General features: G+C 44.4%; 1 protein-coding gene across 1 annotated transcript in view; it reads right to left on the bottom strand.

The window, feature by feature from the left end:
* PDE4B (phosphodiesterase 4B) overlaps positions 1-22,875 on the bottom strand; it is a 225,156-nt gene that overhangs the window by 194,864 nt on the left and 7,417 nt on the right. Inside the window, exons 2-3 of the mRNA XM_036387461.2 lie at positions 9,610-9,718; positions 7,748-7,998 (exon numbers count right to left, since the gene is read on the bottom strand). Of these exons, the coding sequence (XP_036243354.1) occupies positions 7,748-7,998; positions 9,610-9,651 (293 nt within the window). The 5' untranslated portion in view covers positions 9,652-9,718. The remainder of the gene's footprint in view (positions 1-7,747; positions 7,999-9,609; positions 9,719-22,875) is intronic.

Here is a 22,875-nt window from a genome sequence, read left to right as displayed (position 1 = left end):
TGTGCCTGATTTATTCCCAGAGAACCTGAAATGCCTTCTCTATATCCAGAGTGAGTAATCCCATATGTCAAGCAATCTGTATTAATTGTGATATATTTCCTCATTTCACAGCTATAGATTACAGAAGGTATTTGTAATATATTACCACCAAAATTCAACATATTCCTCACAGGCAGAGACCCTAGGGTGACTCCAGAGAAAGGAGAAGCTGATGGAAAAAATCTGAAAATGTTGTGTATCTTGATGAGAAAGGCGTTGTGTTACATACAGAGATGGAGCAGGGAAAATTCCTTCCTGGAAAGGCTTTTCCAGCCCAGCCAGGAGTGGAATTCCTGGCAGGATTTAAAAGCTGTGTGGATGTGGCACTTGGAGCATGGATGGATCTGATGACCTCAGAAGCTTTTCCAACCCAAACAATTCCCTGATTTTTTAATAAAACGACAAATACAAAAAAAAATCCCAAAATATTGCTCTGTCACTTCTTGGTGCTCCCAAATAATCCCCTGGATCTAGTCCAGACACCCACTTTGCCTGGCCATTTTTGCATCCTGCCATGGATTCCCATGGAAAAGAGCCCAAAAAAGGGACAAAAAAGGAAATTTTGCAGCACCCTCCTCTTCCTTGCCACAAAAGGACTGAAATCATCTTCACCAGCCCACAAATTTCTCTGCTATTGGTCCCACAATAGCTGAGGAACAGAAAATTCCACCTTCTATCCAAAGTTTTGTATTTCCCTCCTGCTTTCCCAGACTTTCAGCTGATTTACAGAAATAATCCCAGTTTCATTCCAGTTCTTCTATTTCTTTGTGTCTCCGATCATCTCCCCCTTCTCAGCTCCCTCAGATTAACCAGAATCGGGTTCATAAAGAGGATTTTTTTACAGCTATTTTTCCCCTAATTCCAGGGGAAATTCCCAACATTCCCTGCTCAACAGCTTCCAGCTTTGCCAGTGCCTCCCGTTCTGGAGCTGGGAAGGAGCAGGCTTTGCTGTGCAGTCAGAATTCCCAAGAAGCTCTGTCCATTATGGCTCAATTAAAGGAACCAATCCACAGCCAAAGCTCCTCGAGAGCAGCTCGGTGCCGCTGCCAGCAGAAACAGGGTCAGAGAGGGGCTGGCTGGGCCTGTCCCAGGAAAACAAAAATTCCATGATTTTTTCAGGGATAAAAGGTCTCCAGTGCTGGGTAAAAAGGCTCTGGAGCTGGGCTGAGGCAGCAGCACAGGACAATCCTTCATTCCCAATCCTCTGCTTCCTCCCAGGGACATTCCCAGGGTCTCCAGGCCCTCTGCTCCAAATATTCCAGCAGGGAATTGCCACAAAAAGGGAAATCTGGAAATATTCCAGGTGGAGGTACTGAAAACACATCAGGAAAGGTCCAAAGGCATTGCAGCCTCCCAGGGCCAGGTGGGCCAAGAGGAATTCGGGAAACTCAGGGAGCAACTTGGCCACAAGTGCTTAAAAATGGGATTTATTGGTGGATTTTGGGGAGTTTTGCTGGAAAACACAAAATCATGGAATCACAGAATCACTAAGTTTGGAAAAGACCTTTAGGATCAGCAAGTCCAACCCTCAGCCAGCACCACCCCCATGTCCTCAGGTGTTACAAACCAAAAACTGAACTAAACCAACCAAAAACTGACGGAAAATAACCAAAACTGACCTAAACCAACCAAAACTGACAGAAAATAACCAAAACTGAACTAAACCAACCAAAAACTGACAGAAAATAACCAAAACTGAATTAAACCAACCAAAAACTGAACTAAACCAACCAAAAACTGAACTAAACCAACCAAAAACTGAACTAAACCAGCCAAATCCTGAACTAAATTAACCAGTTTTTCAGTTAAAAAACTGAAGTAACCAGGGTTTTTTCAGTTAAAAAGCTGAAGAAAACCAACCAAACCTAAACAAAACCAATCAAAAACTGAACAGAACCAACCAAAAACTGAACTAAACCAATCCAAAACTGAATAAAGCAACCAAAAACTGAACTAAACCAACCAAAAAAATGGAACAAAACCAACCAAAAACTGAACTAAACCAACCAAAAACTGAACTAAACCAATCAAAAACTGAACTAAACCAATCAAAAACTGAACTAAACCAACCAAAAAAACGGAACAAAACCAACCAAATAAACAGAACAAAACCAACCAAAAACTGAGCTAAACCAATCCAAAACTGAATAAAGCAACCAAAAACTGAACTAAACCAACCAAAAAAATGGAGCAAAACCAACCAAAAACTGAACTAAACCATGAAAAACTGCACAGAAGGAACCAAATCCTGAAGAACGCCGATCTGATGATGGAACCATGGGAGGGTCTGGGTTGTCAGGGCCTGTAAAGCTCAGCTCAGGCAAAGCCCAGCCCAGGACCCTCCGGGATGGATGTCCTGGAGCAGCTGAGCCCAGCCGGCTGTGCAGGTGAAAACAAAGGGGGTTTGCTCTTTCCCTGGAGATGAGTTATCATTAGTCAGAAAATCCTGTCAACCTCCTGTCTGATTCAGCTTTTCCATCAACTCTATTTCCATAATTTTCATTTATTTTCTCTGCTAGCGAGGGTGAAGTTTGAAGAAAATATTTCAGAAGCTTCGTTGTCTTCTGCTGATTAACAGTGACTCATTCTTCCCCTTCCACACACACCCCAAGCTGTCTTTTTGCACTCAGGATTGAGGTGTATAATTAAAATTGAATCATTAAAAGCCTTTTTTTTGTGCGCTTCTGTTTTCAACCACTTTTATCTCCAGGCAAAACCCTGCAGCTCTGAACTTAGAGGCTCATCTTTGATAAAATTACTGGGATCACCTTGCAATTCACACAAAAAGGGATGGTATGTGGAGTATTTGGAGTAAAATTCAATGAATTCAATAAATGGAAAGGAATTAAAAGATTAGCTGGCAACAACAAAATAAAAGTTGTGGACAACAAGTGATTTTGAAATAACCATAATTTTAATTCCTGACCTATGATTAATTCATCTTAAAATTCCTCTGGGTATCTACACCTCATATTAATCATAGCTCTTTTATTTAGGCCTCCAAGAAAACATAAAAATACAGGTTTTTGAAGCTGCAAGAGCTTCAGAAACTGATGGCACCAGCCAAAATCTAAATATAGGCAGACAAAACACTTCTCTGGGTATTTTTAGCTGAGAAATAACAGCAGATTCAAGTCAGAGAGAGCAAAATCACCTTTTTTTTCCCAGGTTTTTTTTGGGATAGGTTGGCATTTGGAATGACACAGCAGCAGCGACCTTGGGATATTTGGCCTGCCCACGTTTTTTTTTGGCAGGAAGGATTTTTGGGGTTTGTATTTTGATAGAAGGTCTGCAGGATTTGGGGTGGGATGTCAGATGTGACCCCTCAAAGCCCTGAGTGCCACACGCGGCCATGGCTCGGGGTTGTGCCTCTGACTGAGCCTCAATCCCACATGGGAATAACAACCCCATCCCAACCACAGCAGGAATGTGGATATTCCCTGTGGGAACACCTCAGAACATGGGAATAACCCCATCCCAACCACAGCAGGAATGTGGGATATTCCCTATGGGAGCACCTCAGAACATTGGGATTAACTCCATCCCAACCAAGGATATATTCCCTAGAGAAACACTACAAAATATTGGGAATAACTCCATCCCAACCATGGATATTCCCTGTGGGAACACCTCAGAACATTGGGAATAACCCCATCCCAACCACACCAAGAATGTGGGATATTCCCTATGGGAACACCTCAGAACATTGGGAATAACCCCATCCCAACCATGGATATTCCCTGTGGGAACACCTCAGAACATTGGGATTTTTTCCCTCAGATTTTTTATTTTTCACCCCACATGGGAAGCCAGCTCATCTTTTTTTGTTTGTTTGTTTTTCCCTATTCCAAGTTTACAGCACATTCCCTCAGTTCTCATCTCCTGGAGTTTGAAATCCTCTAAGAAATAAAACTCCAGTTTCTCAGGGTATTATCACAAAGTCAGAAAAAGCATTGAAAAACCAAAGAAAATTTAAAAAAAAACCCCAAAACCACATTTCTTCAAAACATCATCTCCTTCTGAATTTCTGGGATTCATCCTATGGTTCCTGTTAAAGCTTCCCAAATATTTCATTTTATCCATGGGATATGGAAGGAGCATCAGCTTGCTTTCCCAGCCTGATTCCAGCTTTGTTATCCTTAATTCTCCATGCAAATCCCATCCCCTTTATCATCCTAACTTTCCTTATCTACCCCTCAATTAATCCCCATTTATCTGTCCCTCAATTAATTCCCATTTTATCAATCCCCCAATTAACTCCCATTTTATCAATCTCTCAGTTAATTCCCATTTTGTCAACCCCCCAAGTAACTCTCATGTTATCAATCCATCAATTAATTCCCATTTTATCAATCCATCAATTAATTCTCGTTTTATCAATCCAACAATTAATTCTCGTTTTATCAATCCATCAATTAATTCCCATTATATCAATCCAACAATTAATTCCCATTTTACCAATCCATCAATTAATCCCCATCTATCTATCCCCCAATTAATTCCCATTTAATCAATATCTCAGTTCATTCCCATTTTATCAATCTCCCACTAATTCTCAGCAGCCTCCCAGGGAGGACGAGCTGGCTCTGGCTGGAGCCAGAATTCCAAGGAAGGTTTGGAGTAATTCAGTGCCCAAAATTTATCCCGAATTTCGGGCTGATTTAGCTCTTGGCGCTGTTTTTAATTTGCTGCCCACCACCACCATCTGGAGAACAACGGGAGTACTACAGGAGTAGAGACTGAGTAAATTTATCTCAATTCCAGGCGGATGTGGGGAATAGGATCAATCCCTTCATATTTTCCTTACAGATTCTCATCTCTAGGCTCTACAATAAAATTATTCTTGAAGAAAAAGGCCATAAATGAGCGATAATAAGGCAGCAAATCTATATTTTAATGAAGTGTTTATTGCCATATCCCAAATATTTATCAGCCTCTCCAATCACTAAAAAAATGCATTCCAACATTAATACTAAACCAGATCAACTCCTCATGGAATTCTTAAAGCCTTGATTTCCTCACGCTTTGGGATTCACCATAAATCCCATTTTTGTTTCAACATCAAAATTTGCTGCACACCCCTTCAAAATATCCAAATATCCCCCGCACACCTGAGGGAAACGTGGAGAAATGGTGGGAATGAGCAGGCCAAATCTAGCCCAGGAGATGCTAAGGAGCAAAAAAAATTGGGAAAAGAACTCTTCTGGATGCTCCAAGTGTAGCTACAAATTTATTCTTCACACCCTCACCCTTCCCTCCTGCCTGGATTTCCTAACACAAAGCTGGAGTCAGAAAATATGGAGCAGGACTGGGGAAACATTTGAACAACTTGGATGAAAACAGAGGCAACAATTGTGGAGAAGAAGCTTGGAAGACTTCTCCACTCAGACTGTCACCTGAAGATCTCTATCCCACGTGTCTCCTGCCTTGCAGGACACAGAAAAGCTGTTTTATGGGAATATTTCCTTCCTTTTCCACAGAAAATGCTATTACACCACACCTGGTTTGGAATTACTGCTTGGGATCAGTCTCCCTTATTTTTGGCTGCCTCCAGAAACATCTCCCATGTTTTATCCACTGTTTTTTTCCTTCAAATCTTTGATTAATTTGGGGTTTGGATCACTAATAAGCATTGAGCTTGCAGCTCCGTTGGATTTCTATCCCAAATCCACAATATTCTCCAGCCTTAACATTCCGTGATCCCATGGCTGTGCTCCTGAGAAGGTGGCAGGCCCTGAGTCACTGGGAATTCTGTAGGAAGAACTGCCTGGAATGGGGTAGAGCTCAGGGCTAACCTGGTCCAGAACCCCTCAATGCCCAAAACTTCAATAAAAAATGGGAATGTTCAGCCCAGTTTTTACAGGATCAGCTAATGTAAGTGGATAGGGAGGTGAGGATTAGGACTGAAATAAAAAATGGGCATTTGAAACCCAGTTTTTATAGGCTCAGCGAGGTGAGGAAGATGCAGGAAGAGGAGCTGGGACCCAGCGCTGCATCCCAGTCACACCAGCAACTCCCAGTTCCTGTGTAGAACCGGGAATTTGCAGCGCTACAGAAACAGCATCAACCCGAGCAGGGCTGTCCGGGTTCCAGGGAAACCCATCCGCACGGATCCTGCTGAAGCGGGAGAGAGGAGCAGCGACGCCCTCTTGTGTTCCAAGCGATAAATCCAAAATTGTGTTCCATGACAAATCCCGGCAACTCCTCCCAAACCATGGACAGAGGCACATTCCAAGCTCAGAGCGAGTCCATCCTTCCGAGCCCACCCCATGTCAGGAATGCAAATCCCTGCCCCACAAAAGGAACATTCACACAATGCCCACTACAAAGGTGAGCCAACCCTTTTATTGCCAAAATTCCCAACCCATCTGAAATTAGGGAACTCGTTTGGTTGCATTTATCCCAGCAATTAATCACAAAACCTGGACAAAAGCTCTTGCAATTCCTCTATCTCAGCTATTCCAGGGCAGTTTAGAAATCCTATTTTCAGCAGGAAAACTCTTTCCAAAGGACTTTAACAAATGGATTTGGGATGTCCTCTAGAGCTGTTCAAATGGAAAGTGCTGAGCTTGACAGAAACCCAGACTCCAACTTGGAATAATGATGGGAGCATGGACCAGCAAACGGAGCCAAGAGAGGAAAGTTTAGAATCTAAAACAAATCCTAAACCCAGGTGCGAGCACAGAATTTCAGGTGCAGTTGCTGTAACCTCAATATTCCCATGAAAAGCACAACACACATCTTATCTTGCCATAAAATCCAGTTCCAGCACCGAACATCCAAGGCTTTGCCTTCCTCCTCTCCCTCTGGATTAATTCCCTTCTTTTGGCACTTCACCCCAGTTCCAGTTCTGGATCTCACCTCGGAGCAGCCCCCTTGTGATCAGCTCTCTGATGCTTTCTTGGGACTTACCTCGAGCCTATGGGATCCTCTCCAGCTGTACAAATGCAGAGAGTACTGAGCTTAGCAGAAACCCAGACTCCAGCTTAGGAACATGAACCAGCAAATGGAGCTGCGAATAGAGCATTTATAAACTAGAACCTAAAGCTGACTCTAAACCCAAAGTTGAGAGCACACAATTGAAGGTCACTCTGATGTCACCTCAATGTTCCTATGACAAGCAGGACACACATCCTTATTTTGCCATAAAATCCAGTTCCAGCATAGGAAAACTCTCCTCTCTCTCTGGACTGATTCCCTTGTTTTGGCACTTCACCCCAGTTCCAATTTTGGATCTCACCTCAGAGCAACCCCCTTGTAAGCAGCTCTCTGATGCTTTCTTGGGGATTTATCTCCAGCTTAACTTTAGATCCCAGTGGGGTTTTTCCAAGCCTTTTTCCTCACACAGGGATGGGAAACATCCAGAGAGTCAGAGCCTTTTCCTCAACCCTTTGTGGGAGAGTTTAGCACCATCCTGAACTCGTGTGGGTGCCAAGTTAGGAACACAAATCCTCTGGTTGAGACCAGAATCAGAGGTTTCAAGAGAGGTTTTTAACCAAGTGGAATTTTAAAAAACTATAAAAATAATCTGTTGTATAAACTTATATCTGTGATACAACAACTCATAGAGACTGATTAATCAGATTAATAGAAATAAGATAATTAGATGTGTGTTTATAACAAAAAAGAAGGGAAAAAGCCAATTTGGAACCAGAAAACAAACAAACATATCCATTAATTACCGCAAGCAGAATGAGATGAGCCTTACCAGTCGTGGTAGGTGGTGATGGCGATGCTGGGAGGCGGCAGCAGGGGCAGGGTGGTGGGCCTGCACACCATGTCGGGGCTCCTGATGTCCCTGTCGGGGGTCCTGGCCCGCTCCGTCTGCCGCTGGGCCAGCGGGGGCAGCTGCAGGTTCCCCGAGCAGCACCGGCGGCCCCGCCACAGGTCAATGCCCAGGGCATGGCTGGAAGTGCTGTAGGATTTGCTGAGCCCACATTCCAGGTAATCCAGGGAGCTCTGCAACAGAGAGGCCTCTGAAATCCCTCCATTCTGAGTTGCAGTGTGATTTCCTGTCTCACCTATCCCAACCCCTCAGGTGTGCCAACCTTTCCTTTCCCCTTTGCCCTCCTGCTAAGAGCTGCCCATCAATCTTAACATTCCAGCAGGCTCGTGGTGTGGTTGGCAGAAGTTCCAAAGATGCCCTCAGCTCCGGGCTCATTGGCCTGTCCCAGTGTCTTTATCCCTTGAGCCTTCCCCTCCTCACACCTGGTTGGTCCCCACCTGTCCCTTTGTCCCTTCCCCTGTCCCCAGGCTTAAAAGGACACGGGACCATGAGGCCGGGATTCTGTTGGGAGCTGTTACCACATTCAGAGTCTGTCATCCTGGAATAAACTCTGGATTAAAACTCTACCATAGAATCCTCTCCTTTCTCTTCACCGTTGCCTGAACCTTTTCCACCAGAGGTAAACTGAGTTCCTGCTGTGCCTGGATTTGTTCCCAGTGCCCAGCTGCAGCACCCAGCCGGCCAAAGGTGTCTCTGAGGTGAAACACCACAGCTGCTGCCTTTGGTCCAGCAGCAAGGGCCAGACAGGGCCAGGCACGTCCCACCTGAAATATTGGGATTAATATTCTATAATTCTGGAAACAGAGCATTTCCTCCACGAGGGTGAAGCGCATTTGATTCTCCAGCCAGAACTAGCCCACCACTCCAGAACTAAATTCTACAAACAAATTGTTTTCTCCATGAGGATAAACCACACTCAATTCTCCAACCAGAACTACCCCAGAACTCCAGAACTGAATTCTACAAAGGATTTCCTCCACGAGGGTAAAACACATTCAATTCTCCAGCCAGAACTATCCCAGGACATGAGAACTCCACAAGTCCAGAACTGAATTCTGCAAATGATTTCCTCCATGAGGGTAAACCACACTCAGTTCTCCAACCAGAACTATCCCACGACTCCAGAACTGAATTCTACAAAGGATTTCCTCCACAGGGATAAAACTCAATTCTCCAGCCAGAATTATCCCAGGAGATGGGAACTCCACAACTCCAGAACTGAATTCTACAAAGGATTTCCTCCACAGGGATAAAACTCAATTCCTCAGCCAGAACTATCCCAGGACATGATAACTCCACAGGTGCAGAACTAAATTCTGCAAATTATTTCCTCCACAAGGATAAACCACACTCAATTCTCCAGCCAGAACTATCCCACAACTCCACAACGAAATTTACAAACAAAGAATTTATTCCACGAGATATTTACACATTAAAAGGTGGGATCCAGAGCAAATATTCCATAAATCTCAGCAGCATTCCCTGCTCCCTGCCCACCCCACACTGCCCAAAGACCACCAGAGCAAAACCACCTGGATAAAACAACTCCAAATCTTTCCAGGGCTTGAGTTGTTCATTTTTAATGTGCAGCTTTTATTTTCTTCTTCCTATCTAAAAATCCTCCAATATTACCCATCAGCAATCAAAGTCAAACCAGTTTACATTTACCAAAGAAGACAAAATCAACTTTTTTAGCTCATTTTCACAATGAAAAAAAAAAAAAAGGAAAAGGAAAAGGAAAAGGAAAGAAAAATAAGGAAAAAAAACCTTCAGCAGGAGCTCACCTCATCTGCAGTCACTGTCATGACACTTCTGCTTTTCTTCATTATCAAGTTTCAAGTGCAGCCCAGGATAAAAAACTTCAGGCAAACAGAATTTCTTCAGAGGGGCAACCTGAAAGACAAAAATTGTTCTATTATTTTATTTATAAACACATGGAAATTATATATTTATATAATTAAATTTAAATATATGTATACAATTATATACATATAGTAATTATATATAATTATATATCGCTTATATATTTTAAAATTAATATCTATGAATATGTATGAGTTAATTAGAGGTAATCATATATAAAATATCTAATTATGTACACAGATTTATATATTATACAATTATGCCTATAAATTCTATACAGTTATATATAAATGGTAATATATGTATTAATTATATATTATACAATATATATTTATATCAATACACTATTATATATTAATTATTTAATTATATAATAAATTTCTATTAATTATATTAATTAACTATATGACAATCACTATATATATATATATATATATATATATATATATATATTTGTATATAAATTTTTACATATTTTTGAATACTAAACTGGGTTTGATAACAAATAAGCCACTAAATTCCCAGCTGGTTTATTCCTGACTGCCCATTTGGATAAAATTCTGGAATTTTTAAGGTTGGAGAAGATTTTTAGGCTCACCAAGTGCATTCCTGAAGCAGCCTCACTGCATCCCCAGTGATCCGTGTCCCCAGGTGCCACCCCCCTGTCAGCACTGCCTCCCTGCAGCTGTTTCCCACTCTTATCCCAAATTTTGCCCAGCTCCAGGGGCCCTTTTCCTGAGCACGAGGCTGCATCTCCTCAATCCTCGCTGATTTTCATGGAAAACCATCTCCAATCTGCTGAAAACCCTGCTGGGCACATTAAAAAACGAACAATTCAAGCCCTGGAAAGGTTTGGAGTTGTTTTATCCAGGTTTTTTTTGCTCTGGCAGTCTTTGGGCAGTGTGGGGTGGGCAGGGAGCAGGGAATGCTGCTGGGATTTATGGAGTATTTGCTCTGGATCCCACCTTTCTTATGTGTAAAAATCTCAGTGTTTCAGCAGCTCAGCACCTGCTGTGGTGATGCATTTTTTATTTCATCATTACCCTAAGCACCATCAGAATTCCCTAAGAATTCAACTCCAGTTCTCATTCTCTGGTGGGGTTAGGTTTAGGACTGGGATTAAGGTAGGATTTGCACAGCCCCCAGGGTGGGTTTAGGGTTAGGATTAGGGTTAGGGTTAAGGCAGGACCTGCACAGCCTCCAGGGTGCATTTAGGGTTACAGTTAGAACAGTTTGCACAGCCTTAGGATGGGTTTAGGATTAGGGTTAGGGTAAAGATTAAGGTTAGGGCATGACCTAACCTTGACTCCAGAGGGGGTTTAAAGTTAGGACTGGGGTAGGTTTGGTGTTAGTGTAAGGGCAGGACCTGCAGAACCCTCAGGGTGGGTGTAGGGTTAGGACTGGGGTTAGGGTAAAGATTAAGTTTAGGGCATGGCCTGTACAGCACCCAGGTTGGGGTTATACCCCAGAGAACTGGAAGGATTGTTAAAAACCCAAAATGTGGAGAAATCCCATCTCCACAAAGCTCAGCTGGCTCCTCATGCACAGTATGTCCAGGAGTGAGGGAACTCTGGGAATTGTGGAATGCCAGCTTGGAAGGGTCCCCCAGGATCTGCTGCTCCTGCTCCAGCCCTCGCTGGCTGCAGCCCTGGCTGCACAGGAGACCCAGCTCCCTCTGCTCCTGAACCTCTCCATGTTGGGAACCCTCTGCTTCCCAGGCCAAATTATCCCAAATGTCCCTTTTATCCACTGGGAAAAATTCCCTCCTTTGCACTTCGAGCAGCACAAAAGTTGTGCTCAAGCAGCAGAACCCAGTTTGAGATTAAGTGCAACGATTTTATCCATCTTCAACAATGAAGAGAATTTTAAAGCCCTGTTATTAAAAGGATTAAATGATAAATCCCCAGATATCAATGTTAAATATGGCCACAACATGCACCGATAGGGATAACATGGAATGACTGCTCACTGCCAGAAAAAAAAAAAATTCCCTTTGTATGTGGACAAAATTCATGGAAAAACCAAAAGGAAGCAGCAGAATGAAGCAGATTTGTGTTTACTCAACTCCAATTTGGGCTTAATAAAGTCCAGTTTGGGATGTTTGTCACTGCCCTGATCTGCAGGGACTGGAATCCCAGAATAAACTGGAGCTGCTTCCTGAAAATGTGGAATTTCACAAGGAAATAAATACAGAAACATCCACATAACAAAATAAAGAAACATCCACATAAATAAATATCCAGAGCAACTCCTGAGAATCAAGGAATCCTCAAGGCCAGAAAGGACCTTTAAGATCATCAATTCCAACCAGCACCACCTCCATATTCTCCACTAATCCTCAATCCACACATTCTTTGGGGAAAAAAAAAATCCAAAGCAATTGGAATTTATGAATATTTCTCAAACTTTGCTGAACTCCAGGACCAGGCTGGAGAGCAGGAAGTGGATGTGGAGGGATGGACCAGGCTGACTGGAAGATCATTTCTGTGAAAATCTGACCCCTCTCACACCACAACTTTTTAAATATTTATGGATTTGTCGAAGTTAATTTAAGCAGAGTATGGATAATGATAAAATCCAGCTTTTGCTCTGCGGGAATTGCAGTTCTGAGGCCCGAAGAAAACCCAACACTTCCTTTAGTCATGACTAAATTCCCATTAAAATCTGACTCATTCTTTCCTGTGCCTTCCCAGAAAAATCTGACACCTGGGATGAACATTTAAGGGGAGAATAAACCAGAGCAAAACACTCCAAAGAGGCTTCCTGGGAATTCTTTCCTCATGAACATTTTCTCATTGATGCAGACTTTTATTACAGTTCCAGTACCCAAATCCCCCAAAAAAGCTCTGTATCCTAGAACATCAATTGGGTCTGGGATCTGGGAATGCTGAACAGCAGCAAAGCTTTGCATTTGTTAATAAATGGTGAAGAAGAATCAGTGCTGCAGTTGGGTCTGATCCATTTTCCTGGAATATATCCCATGTGGAATATGAATTTTTCTTTTACATCAAGCTTCCACCTAAAGATTTTTGTGTTCTCTGTGGTTCAAAACTGGTGGGAAAACACTCCAGCAATTCCAGAGGGATCCAGCCAGGGGATGAATTAAAGGGTTCCCAAGAAGCAGCTGACAGTGAGGATAAAATCCCATGGATTTTCCTGATTTTCCTACACACTGGTTACAAAAGAGCTGCCCAGCTCATCCAGTGTGAAATCCACTATTTACAGCAATTCCTAAACACATCCTCACGTGCAGCTTTGGCAGGGTTTGGAATATGAGACCCACGTTCCATCCTGTGCTTCCCCACAGGTTTGGGCTTCTCCATGGGCAGGGTTAGAGCTCCAGGGGGATGTGAGGAGCAGAGGGACCCCCTCAGCCCCAAAGATCCCCCAGTCCCACAAACACAGCCAAGGCTGGCTCCCATTTATCCCATTTTCCCACTCCTTGCATGAACAGCAGTTTTGGGAAGCAGAGCTGTTAATCCAGCTCCTCTCAGCTTCCAAATCCAGCTCCTCCCACTCTTCATGGTGGCAGGACACAAACACAGAGTGAAACCCAAAGCAAATCCCAGTGAAATCCCAATAACAGCACATCCCACTGTCCCACACCTGCTTCTTCCTCACTTCCACCACAGCACCAGAGCAGGATTTTTCCTCCCAACAAAATGGGGATCCTGAAAACGCTCAGAGATAAACGCCAGGCACCTGAACTGTGAACTACTGCAGAAGCTTTTCTAAGGAGAGGGATGAAGGAGATCATCTGATCCCACAGGGAATTACATCAGTTGTGGTATGGGATTCAAACTGGATTCTCCTTCAAATCCATGAGCACTTCACAGGGAGAGGCACCAACTCAGACAGGGTGACAGCCACCAAAAAAAAGTGACAATCTCAGGTCTGGCTCTCCCAGGAGGAACAGATGGGCTCCTGCTTCACATAAAACCATGGAGTGCTGTAGGTTGGAAGGGAAATTTAAATTCATCCCATTCCACCCCATCACAGGCAGGGACATCTCCCACTGTCCCAGGCTGCTCCAACTTCCAGGGATCCAGGGGCAGCCACAGCTTCTGTGGGCAATGAGAAAGGAGGGAAAGGCTGGAACACTTCCAGATGGAGTCACTCCAACACCTCCCTGGGCAACTTATTCCAATGCCTCTGCACCCTTCCAGGCAAAATTCGTTCTCCAATTCCAAGCTGAACCTCCTGTGGGGGCCGTTCCCCCTCCTCCTGTCCCTGTCCCTGCTCCCTGGGAGCAGATCCCAAACCCCTCCTGGCAGGAGCTGTGCAGAGCCACAAGGGCCCCCTGAGCCTCCTTTGCTCCAGGCTCAGCCCCTGCCCGGCTCCCTCAGCCTCTGCTGGGGCTCCAGAACCTTCCCAGCTCCTCAGGTGCTCCAGCCCTCCTTGGACACATCCCTAAGAATCTCCCCTTTTTATTATTTATTTGCTGAGGAAAATGTTGTTCTTTTCTGTGACCTTTTCCCGTTTCTTATGAGCAGCAACAGCTCAAGTGCTCTGTGGAGCTTCTGGCAGCTCTGAGAAATTCCCTCCTCCTCAGCAAACCCAAGCTGTTCTCATTTCCAGCAAAAGCTGGGAAGATTTCACAGAGCTCTGCAAAACATAAGCAAGGGCATCTATTAGCACTAATGGCTGGAACTTGGGCAAAGTGATTCAGAAAAGAGGGATTTCATGGAATCATGGAATGGTTTGGGTTGGGAGGAACTTTAAACCTCATTCCAACTGCTGCCATGGGACACCTTCCTCTCTCCCAGGTGGCTCCAAGCCTGGCCTTGGACTCTGCCAGGGATCCAGGAGTAGCCCCAGCTGCTCTGGGAATTCCATGCCAGCCTCTCCCCACCCTCCCAGCCAGGAATTCCTTCTCAACATCCCACCTGCCCCTACCCCCTGGCAGCCATTCCCTGGGTCCTGTCCCTCCATCCCTGTCCAAAGTCCCTCTGCATCTCTCCTGCAGCCCCTCCAGGCCACACTGAGCTCACCCCAAAGCTTCTCCTCTCCAGGAGAACATTCCCAGCCTTTCCTCCCAGCTTCCAGAGCTGCTCCATCCCTGGGACCATCCTGGAGATGGAGGATACAATCCCATGGATCCGTGGCATGGAGCCTTATTTTCATACCCAGAGGTTAAAGAACAGCTGCCAGCTGATCCAGTGTGAAATCCACTATTTACAGAAATCCCTAAAACACATCCTCACGTGCAGGTTTGGGATTCCCAGCCTCTGGATTCCTTCCAACAGCTCCACATTCCTCCTCTGCTGGATTCCATGGGCTGGATTTTCCCTTAGAGCTGCCACAGCCTTCCTCATCTTCTGCCTTTACCATCCTCATCTTCAACACCTTTGCTACCTGAGACCACCAGCACCACCCAGCTCTGGAGAAGTGATTCCTCCACTTTGGCCTCTCCCAAGGCTCTGGAGAAGGGATTCTCCCAATTTGGCCTCTCCCAAGGCTCTGGAGAAGGGATTCTCCCACTTTGGCCTCTCCCAAGGCTCTGGAGAAGGGATTCTCCCACTTTGGCCTCTCCCAAGGCTCTGGAGAAGGGATTCTCCCACTTTGGCCTCTCCCAAGGCTCTGGAGAAGGGATTCTCCCACTTTGGCCTCTCCCAAGGTTCTGGAGAAGGAATTCCCCCACTTTGGCCTCTCCCAAGGTTCTGGAGAAGGGATTCCTCCACTTTGGCCTCTCCCAAGGTTCTAGAGAAGGGATTCCTCCACTTTGGCCTCTCCCAAGGCTCTGGAGAAGGAATTTTCCCACTTTGGCCTCTCCCAAGGCTCTGGAGAAGGAATTTTCCCACTCTGGCCTCTCCAAGGTTCTGGAGAAAGGATTTTCCCACTTTGGCCTCTCCCAAGGTTCTGGAGAAAGGATTTTCCCACTCTGGCCTCTCCCAAGGCTCTGGAGAAGGAATTTTCCCACTTTGGCCTCTCCCAAGGCTCTGGAGAAGGAATTTTCCCACTTTGGCCTCTCCCAAGGTTCTGGAGAAGGAATTTTCCCACTTTGGCCTCTCCCAAGGTTCTGGAGAAAGGATTTTCCCACTCTGGTCTCTCCCAAGGCTGCCCTCAGCTTTGTCCTAATTGCCAGGCTGACTTTAAAACCTGAATTTGTTGGTTTAAGCCATCAGGCATCAGAATAAAGTCACAAATTTATCCCCCGGAATAAATCCAATCAATTTTCTTACTATAAAAATGTTAAAGGCAGGAAGATCTTTGTAGGGGCTTGAGAAAATTCCAAGCAAGTTGGGCATGGCCAAAAAACCATCTTGAAATAATTTATTATTAAAACTGTGCCTCAGCTTTAATTAGGAGGCTTCTTCCAGGATATCAGCAAGATTGCAAGGACTCCTCTTCCTCTGGAGTCAGTCCAAGCATTAAAGCTGGGAATGCCCCTGTCAGTCTGTCCCAGAAATTCCAGGAATTCCTGGATTTCCTGCAGAGGGCACAACCAGGTTGTCATTTCTCTTCATTTCTTTCAGTTCCAATTTAAAAAAAAAATCCAGATTTTGCTGTCCTTAGGCCTGACATGCTCTGTGGAATTCCCATGAAATGCAATTTTCAAATTTTACCCTTTTTTTTTTGGTGACATTTTCCTGAATTTTCACAGATTTGTTTTCCTTGAATTTTCACCAGCCCATTTTTTAGAGGAAACTTCCAGACAAATATTCACAGCTTGAACAGAAAAAAAAATGTCTACTTTCCTGATTATGTCAGGGATTTTTAATCTTATCTTTCTAAAAAGCTCATCTCCTATTGTGCAAAAATGAAATGAAATTAACAATCAGCTCTGACAGCTCCAAAGGATTCAGTTCAAGTGTTCCCCACATCAGGACTTCCAAGGTAATTAAGGGAAAAATGAGGCAGACTATTAAAAGATGCAATTTCTCTCCTTCTTGTTCCTTGAGCAAATTATTTGCAGAGCCTCCCACTCCTCAGGGCAGCTCTCAGAGACCAGAACTATTGTTGTTATTATTATTATTATTATTATTATTATTATTATTATTATTATTATTATTATTATTATTATTATTATTATTATCCTTACCATTATCATAGTCACCATGATTATAATTTTTGTCCTTATCATGATTTTTTTTACTTTATCATTATCATTTATTTCTTTTATTATTATCACAATTATTATAATTTTGATCACTATCACTATTTATTAATATATTTATTATTATTTAACGTTATTATTGTTATTGTCTCAATTTTAAAATGCACCAAACTCCAGAAAATTCAGCCAGGCAGATTTCCCCCCTGCAGATTTTTAGGCTGATTTTTTTCTAGATTACACTTAATGTTCCCCCTGTGTTTTTATTGTCATCCCTAAGCTTTGCTGGGCCCCCCAGAAAATGGGAATGCTGTGGATCCATGGGGATTATTATGGGATAAACTCAGCAGAAATAAAGCAGCCCTTGCCTCCTCCTGTCCCTCATTTACTCCTTCCCTTCCTAAACTCTCCCACAGGTTGAGTTTTAGAACCTTTTCTCCAAAAGAAAAGATTTCAAATCCTCAGATCTCCTTCCCCAGGAGTTTTTCTGGGAAAAGCCAAATTGCCTGAAAAGAAGGAAATTTTCCCCTTATTTCTTTTGAATTTTATTTCAGAGCCAAGCAGCAAAGCCACACAATACCCCAAGAACACCAAAACAGAACCAAGGCTACAAAGAGAGCACCTCATCCTCCAGAAGTCTTGGAAAATAGAGAATATTCCAAACCTTGCCCCTTTTTCCTGTTAGAAAAACCACTAAGAACAATGGGGAAAGATGAAATCCAAAATTAGAGCAGCAACTTCATTTTTAGGCTTTTAAATCCATTTTTTCAGGGTTTTCCAAGCTCAAAGTCCCTTGGGAACTCCACAAGAACACCAGAATTCCACGAAGGAATTCCTGGCTGAATCTCCAGACAGCTCAACTCCAAAATTCCATGTCCACAAGGCCAAAAATTGCCCTAAAATTCACTTTTTTAGGCTTTTAAACTCCCTTTTTATGGGCTTTCCAGGCTCCCCCGTGGGAACACTGCAAGAACATCAGAATTCCATCACGGAATTCCAGGCTGAAACCTCAAAGTGCTTCAACCAAAACTCCATCTTTGCAGAGCCAAAAATTGCCCCAAACCCCCACTTTTTTTGGCTTTTAAATCCACTTTTTTTTTTTTTTTTTTTTAGGAGAACCCTGGAGAACCAAGGGAAAGCTGAGAGCTGTAAGGAAGGGGCTTGGAGTAAGCTGGAAAAATGAGCTTTAAGGTCTCTTCCAACCCAAACCATTCCAGGATTCCCACCCAGAAAATGGGAGGTGAGGATCTGGGCTCTCCAGGATGGAGCATCCTGGTTTTCTGTCCAAAAGGATCCAGCTTTCCTCACATCCCAGAGTGCCAAACACAGCCATGGAACAGCAGCTAAAGCCACTCCCAGGGCCTGAGGAGAAACACCTTGCACGGCCAATCAGAACAAACGCTTCCAATCAATTATCCAGCGTTCCTGACCACAGGCACACGCAGAACCCAAACAAAAAGGGAAAATGGGGATTTGTGCCACGGGAAATTCCTGCTGCTGTACTCTGGGTCCTTCCCAGGAAGAGGATTCTGGAGCAGAGAAATTGCGTTTTCCTCAATATTCATCCAAAACTGCCAAGCCTGGCACTGGGAATATTAAACAGGACATGACAGCACCGTGGTCAACTCCAAATCTGATTTATCCCAGGGTTTTTTCCATGTTAGCAATTTCCAGACTGAAATTTCTGTCTGCCCATCCAATAAAAAAAAAGGAAATTAAGGTTACAGAAAAAGCATTTGGCATTCTGGAAATGCTCCCATGTTTTCCACCAGCCACTTCCATATTTTATTTGAGATATTTGAAGTGGCATCTTGGACAGCACTAATTTATAACAGGAGATGAAAGGGGGAAAACCTGATTTAGAAGGACATTTCAGCTTTCTTACTCCAGGATTTTTTCCTCAGAGCCAAAGCAGATGTTCCTGTTTTTCCTTAGACTGTGGTTGTTTTCTTTCCTTCTGGATCTGATATTTTGCTTCTTGGGCAAATATTTGCATTATTTTTGATGCCAGGCAGAATGATCAGCATTTTTTTTAATGAAAAAGTGATTTAGCTCATTCTGCAATTTTCTCCCAAATGAAGAGCTCTGAAGTGAGGTGAAAGTGGCAATTCCAGCATTTTCACCCAACTTCTCCTGGTAATTTCTTTTCCAGTTATCAAAAACTCCTCTAATTACAAGGAGTGATCCTCTTGCTGAACATTTTGGGAAGTTTTTATCCAATTCCATCACTTCAAAGGCTGCAATTAACCCTGTTCCCTTTCCCTAACCCCTGCTCCCAAAATCCCAGCACTTCCCCCAAGAAATTCTCATTTCCCAGGGATCAGCTCCATGCCAGGGTCCTTGTGTGACACCATAAAAAAAAACAAACCAATCTGCCTCTCCTGGTTAAATAATTCCATGCTGAGGTTGCAGAGGGAATTGAAAAAGTGGAAATATTGGGATGTAGGAGGGTGCCAGGCTGTTCCAAGAGGAATCCCAACCTGGATCCATCCAGCCTCACCAGGAAAATCCCAGTTCTGGAGAGTGACTGTGACTGAAAATGGAAAAAGCTGCCAGAGGATGGAATTCCCTGGAATATTGGGAAGGAATTCCTGGCTGGGAGGGTGGGGAGGGGCAGGGATGGAATTCCCAGAGCAGCTGTGGCTGCCCCTGGATCCAAAACCAGCTTGGAGCAGTTTGGGGTAGTGGAGATTTGAGGATTTGAAATTTCCCTTCCAACCCAAACCAGTCCTGAATTCTGGGATTTTGGAGGCTGAGGCCTTGAGGCATAAAAGAACCATTTCCAGCTAATAGAGGAGATTTTTCCACCCAAACTTGAGGCTACTTGGGAAGAACAGTGTCCCAACACCCAAACACTTTCTCTTTGGGCAAGCAGTGCTGCAAATATAAAAATACAACACAAAAATTCTCCAAGTCACAGGAACGACCCAACTTCTCCACGGGGTTTTCCCATTTTTTTCTTAGGATGTGTTTGCCTGGGACAAAAAATGCAGATTAAGAGGATTCACAGCTCCCAAATCCTGAAATCCCCACCCAGCTCCCTGAATTCCCAAAGCAGCATCAGGAGAGGAGTTTTACAGCTCTCATTTTCAGGATTGCTGGAAAGCTAAAGGGCATTCTTGTATTCCTGGGGGAATAAACATTAGGGTTTAGCTGCTACATGGATTACTTGGGGAGAGTTTTCCCAAGGTTTCCAGGATCAGCAGACATGCAGAGAGACAAAAGGATGGGCTGAGCTGGTTTTCCTGCTCAGGGTTTGGAAGATCCTTGTCCATGGCCATTCCAGAGTTCCCTGGGAAGGGTGAGCAGGGAAAGGGAAGCTCCAGCTCTCCCTCCGTGGGCTCCCACATCCCTTCCCCCAGAGCTGAGTCACTCGGATCATAAATTCCAACCTCACTTCCCAGTTACTATAACAACTTCATGGATTTCTTCTCGTTATTAATTACACTCAGCCCTAATCTGCTGCTCCAGGATCAGGCACTCCAGGAGAGCTTCCCCTCTCCCTTCTCCCTTCCAAAGGTTTTTCATTCCCAGCTCGCTCCCACATTCAGGTGCTCTCCTCATGAATCTGCTTCCACTGAGATAAGGAAATGCTGATATTCCTCCCTTTGAAAACTCAGAATAGAAGGAAATGGGTTTCTTCCTCAAAACAAACAAGATGCCCAAAATAAAACTGCAAAATCTGGTCCCTCAGCTGTTTTCCTGCAGCAAATGTGGAGCAGGGAACAGCTTGGAATATAATCCAGCCAGCACGGAGGGAATGAGCCCTCTGGAAGCAAAGCTGGGAGCCAGAGCACAGGAGCAGCTGCAATCTGATTAACTGGGGCTGAATTCACATCCTCAGGGGCTGAACAGGAAACCTCTGCTGCTGGAAAAGGCAGGAGAAGGCAACAAACTCCAATCCCAAGGTCCTGAGGTGCTGGAGTGAGCACAACGAGCCCTTTGTATTCTCCTCTGGATCAGCTTTGGAGCTGAGGGGACGTCTCTACCCAAGAGAACTGAGATTCCCTTTCCCCTTCCCTTTCCCTTTCCCTGTCCCTTTCCCTTTCCCTTTCCCCTTCCCTTCCCTTCCCTTCCCTTCCCTTCCCTTCCCTTCCCTTCCCTTCCCTTCCCTTCCCTTTCCCTTTCCCCTTTCCCCTTTCCCCTTTCCCTTTCCCTCCTTCATGGGATGGGATGGGGAAAATGGAAATGTTTCCTCAGCCTGGAGAGCTGGGAGGGGAGCTGGGAAGGGGAGCAAGCAAAGAGGGCATTTCCTACTCCATTCCCACAGGGATCCAACAGCGCTGACCCCACAGAATCACAGAATTCCAGACTGGTTTGGCTTGGGAAGGACCCTAAATCCCATCCCATCCCAGCCCTGCCATGGCAGGGACACTTTCCACTGTCCCAGGCTGCTCCAAGCCCTGTCCAACCCAGCCTGGGACATTTCCAGGGTTCCAGAGGCAAAGATTCTCTGGAAAATCTCCTCTTTACCCTCAGTAAGGAATTTCTTCCCCCTCACCACATCCCTCCCACCTGAATTCCCTCGGCTTGGGAACAGCCTGTGCCTCCTCCCAAATGACTGCAGGTCTCTGATGGAAGTTTTGGCAGATCCCCTGAGAATTTGTAAATGAAAATTCCAATATCACTTGATCTGTTTATTTTTAGGAATGTGTCTCCTGCTGGCTGAAAGAAGAGTCCCACTTCAAATCCCAGCCCAAAGGCATGGAAACCCCTGGGTGCAGTGGAGAAGAGCACTCCCTGCAGCTGGAGTGGCTCAGGGATGAAGTGTGAGGGGCTCAGGGATGAAGCGTGAGGGGCTCAGGGATGAAGCGTGAGGGGCTCAGGGATGAAGCGTGAGGGGCTCAGGGATGAAGCATGAGGGGCTCAGGGATGAAGCGTGAGGGGCTCAGGGATGAAGCATTCCTGCTCTTTTCCCCACTGAATTCCCAGGTTCAGGCGTGGAACGCAGAACTGAACCCATCTGCAGAAGCATCAAAACACGGGAGCATTTCAAGCCCCCAGCCAGATGGAGAACACTCCTTTCCCTCCTCTGCAGGAAAAGGGAAGAGCATCCGAGCCCACAGAATTCCAACAGGGAAAGAAGCCCTCTCCAGATATTTTCTGCCTGAACAAATCCTGGAAATGATGGTTTGGTTCTATTTCCAGTGTGAAAACCCGCGCTGCTTTAGTCACCAAGTCACAGATAAACACAGGGGGAACATTTTTGTGCTGCCTTCAATTTTTTCCATCTCAAATGACAAATTTCCATTAATTCCATCCCTCTGATTAAAGGGCAGTTGTTACACACCTACAGATACCCTTTAAAAACCCACCAGTGCAACCACAATTCCCCAAAAAAATTAATGGAAGTGTGGGTCTGAAATCCAAACCAAAGCAGCTGCAGAGTTCCCAGCATCAATCCAGGCTTGCTCCCAAGGGCACAATATCAATAATAAAAACCAAAATAGCTTTGGTTTGCTGCAAAGTTAAAGAAAATCTGGTTTATCCAACTAAAATTGTAGGAATTGCTGTACTGGGAAGCAAATGGCCAGCACCAAACTGGTGTTGGATCCATGAGACAAAAAAAAGGAATAATTCAACAACTCTGATGAGTAAAATGGGAAAAGGAACAACCAGGAACAGCCAGGAATATTCCAACTTGATCACACAGTGAATTATGGGAAGGGAAAAGGGAATTTTGGGGGATTGGCTGCCATTCCATAAAGGGATTTGGGGAGATTTCTCCTGCTTGCTCCTGTTTATGAGCAAACACCCCAAAAATGCTGCCTCAATTTCTCCAGCAAAATCCACACCAAGAACACCTCAGGTCATGGAAAAAATCCAATATTTCATTCAGGAAAACTCACTGAAACTTCTTAAAAGTCAGGAAGAGTCTGCTCAGAGCTAAATCATTATTTTTTAATCACAAAGCTTCTCTGGTTTTCCACAAGTGTAAATAAATCCCTTATCCTGTGCTTAGGAAATTCTTCCTGAATTTTCCAACACAGTCCTGACTGGAGGAATTAATTGCAATTATTTCACATGACAGGAGTCTTGCACTAAATATTTTTATGCTGAGAGCAGGTGATTAAAAAAACAAGGAAAGATGACAAAAATGTGGTTTTCTACTTCCTTTCAGTGCCTGTGACTG

Source organism: Molothrus ater, chromosome 9, assembly GCF_012460135.2.
Source record: "Molothrus ater isolate BHLD 08-10-18 breed brown headed cowbird chromosome 9, BPBGC_Mater_1.1, whole genome shotgun sequence".
NCBI classification, from domain to species: domain Eukaryota; kingdom Metazoa; phylum Chordata; class Aves; order Passeriformes; family Icteridae; genus Molothrus; species Molothrus ater.
Note: the sequence above shows the minus strand (reverse complement) of the source record. Positions and strands in the feature narration are given on the sequence as shown.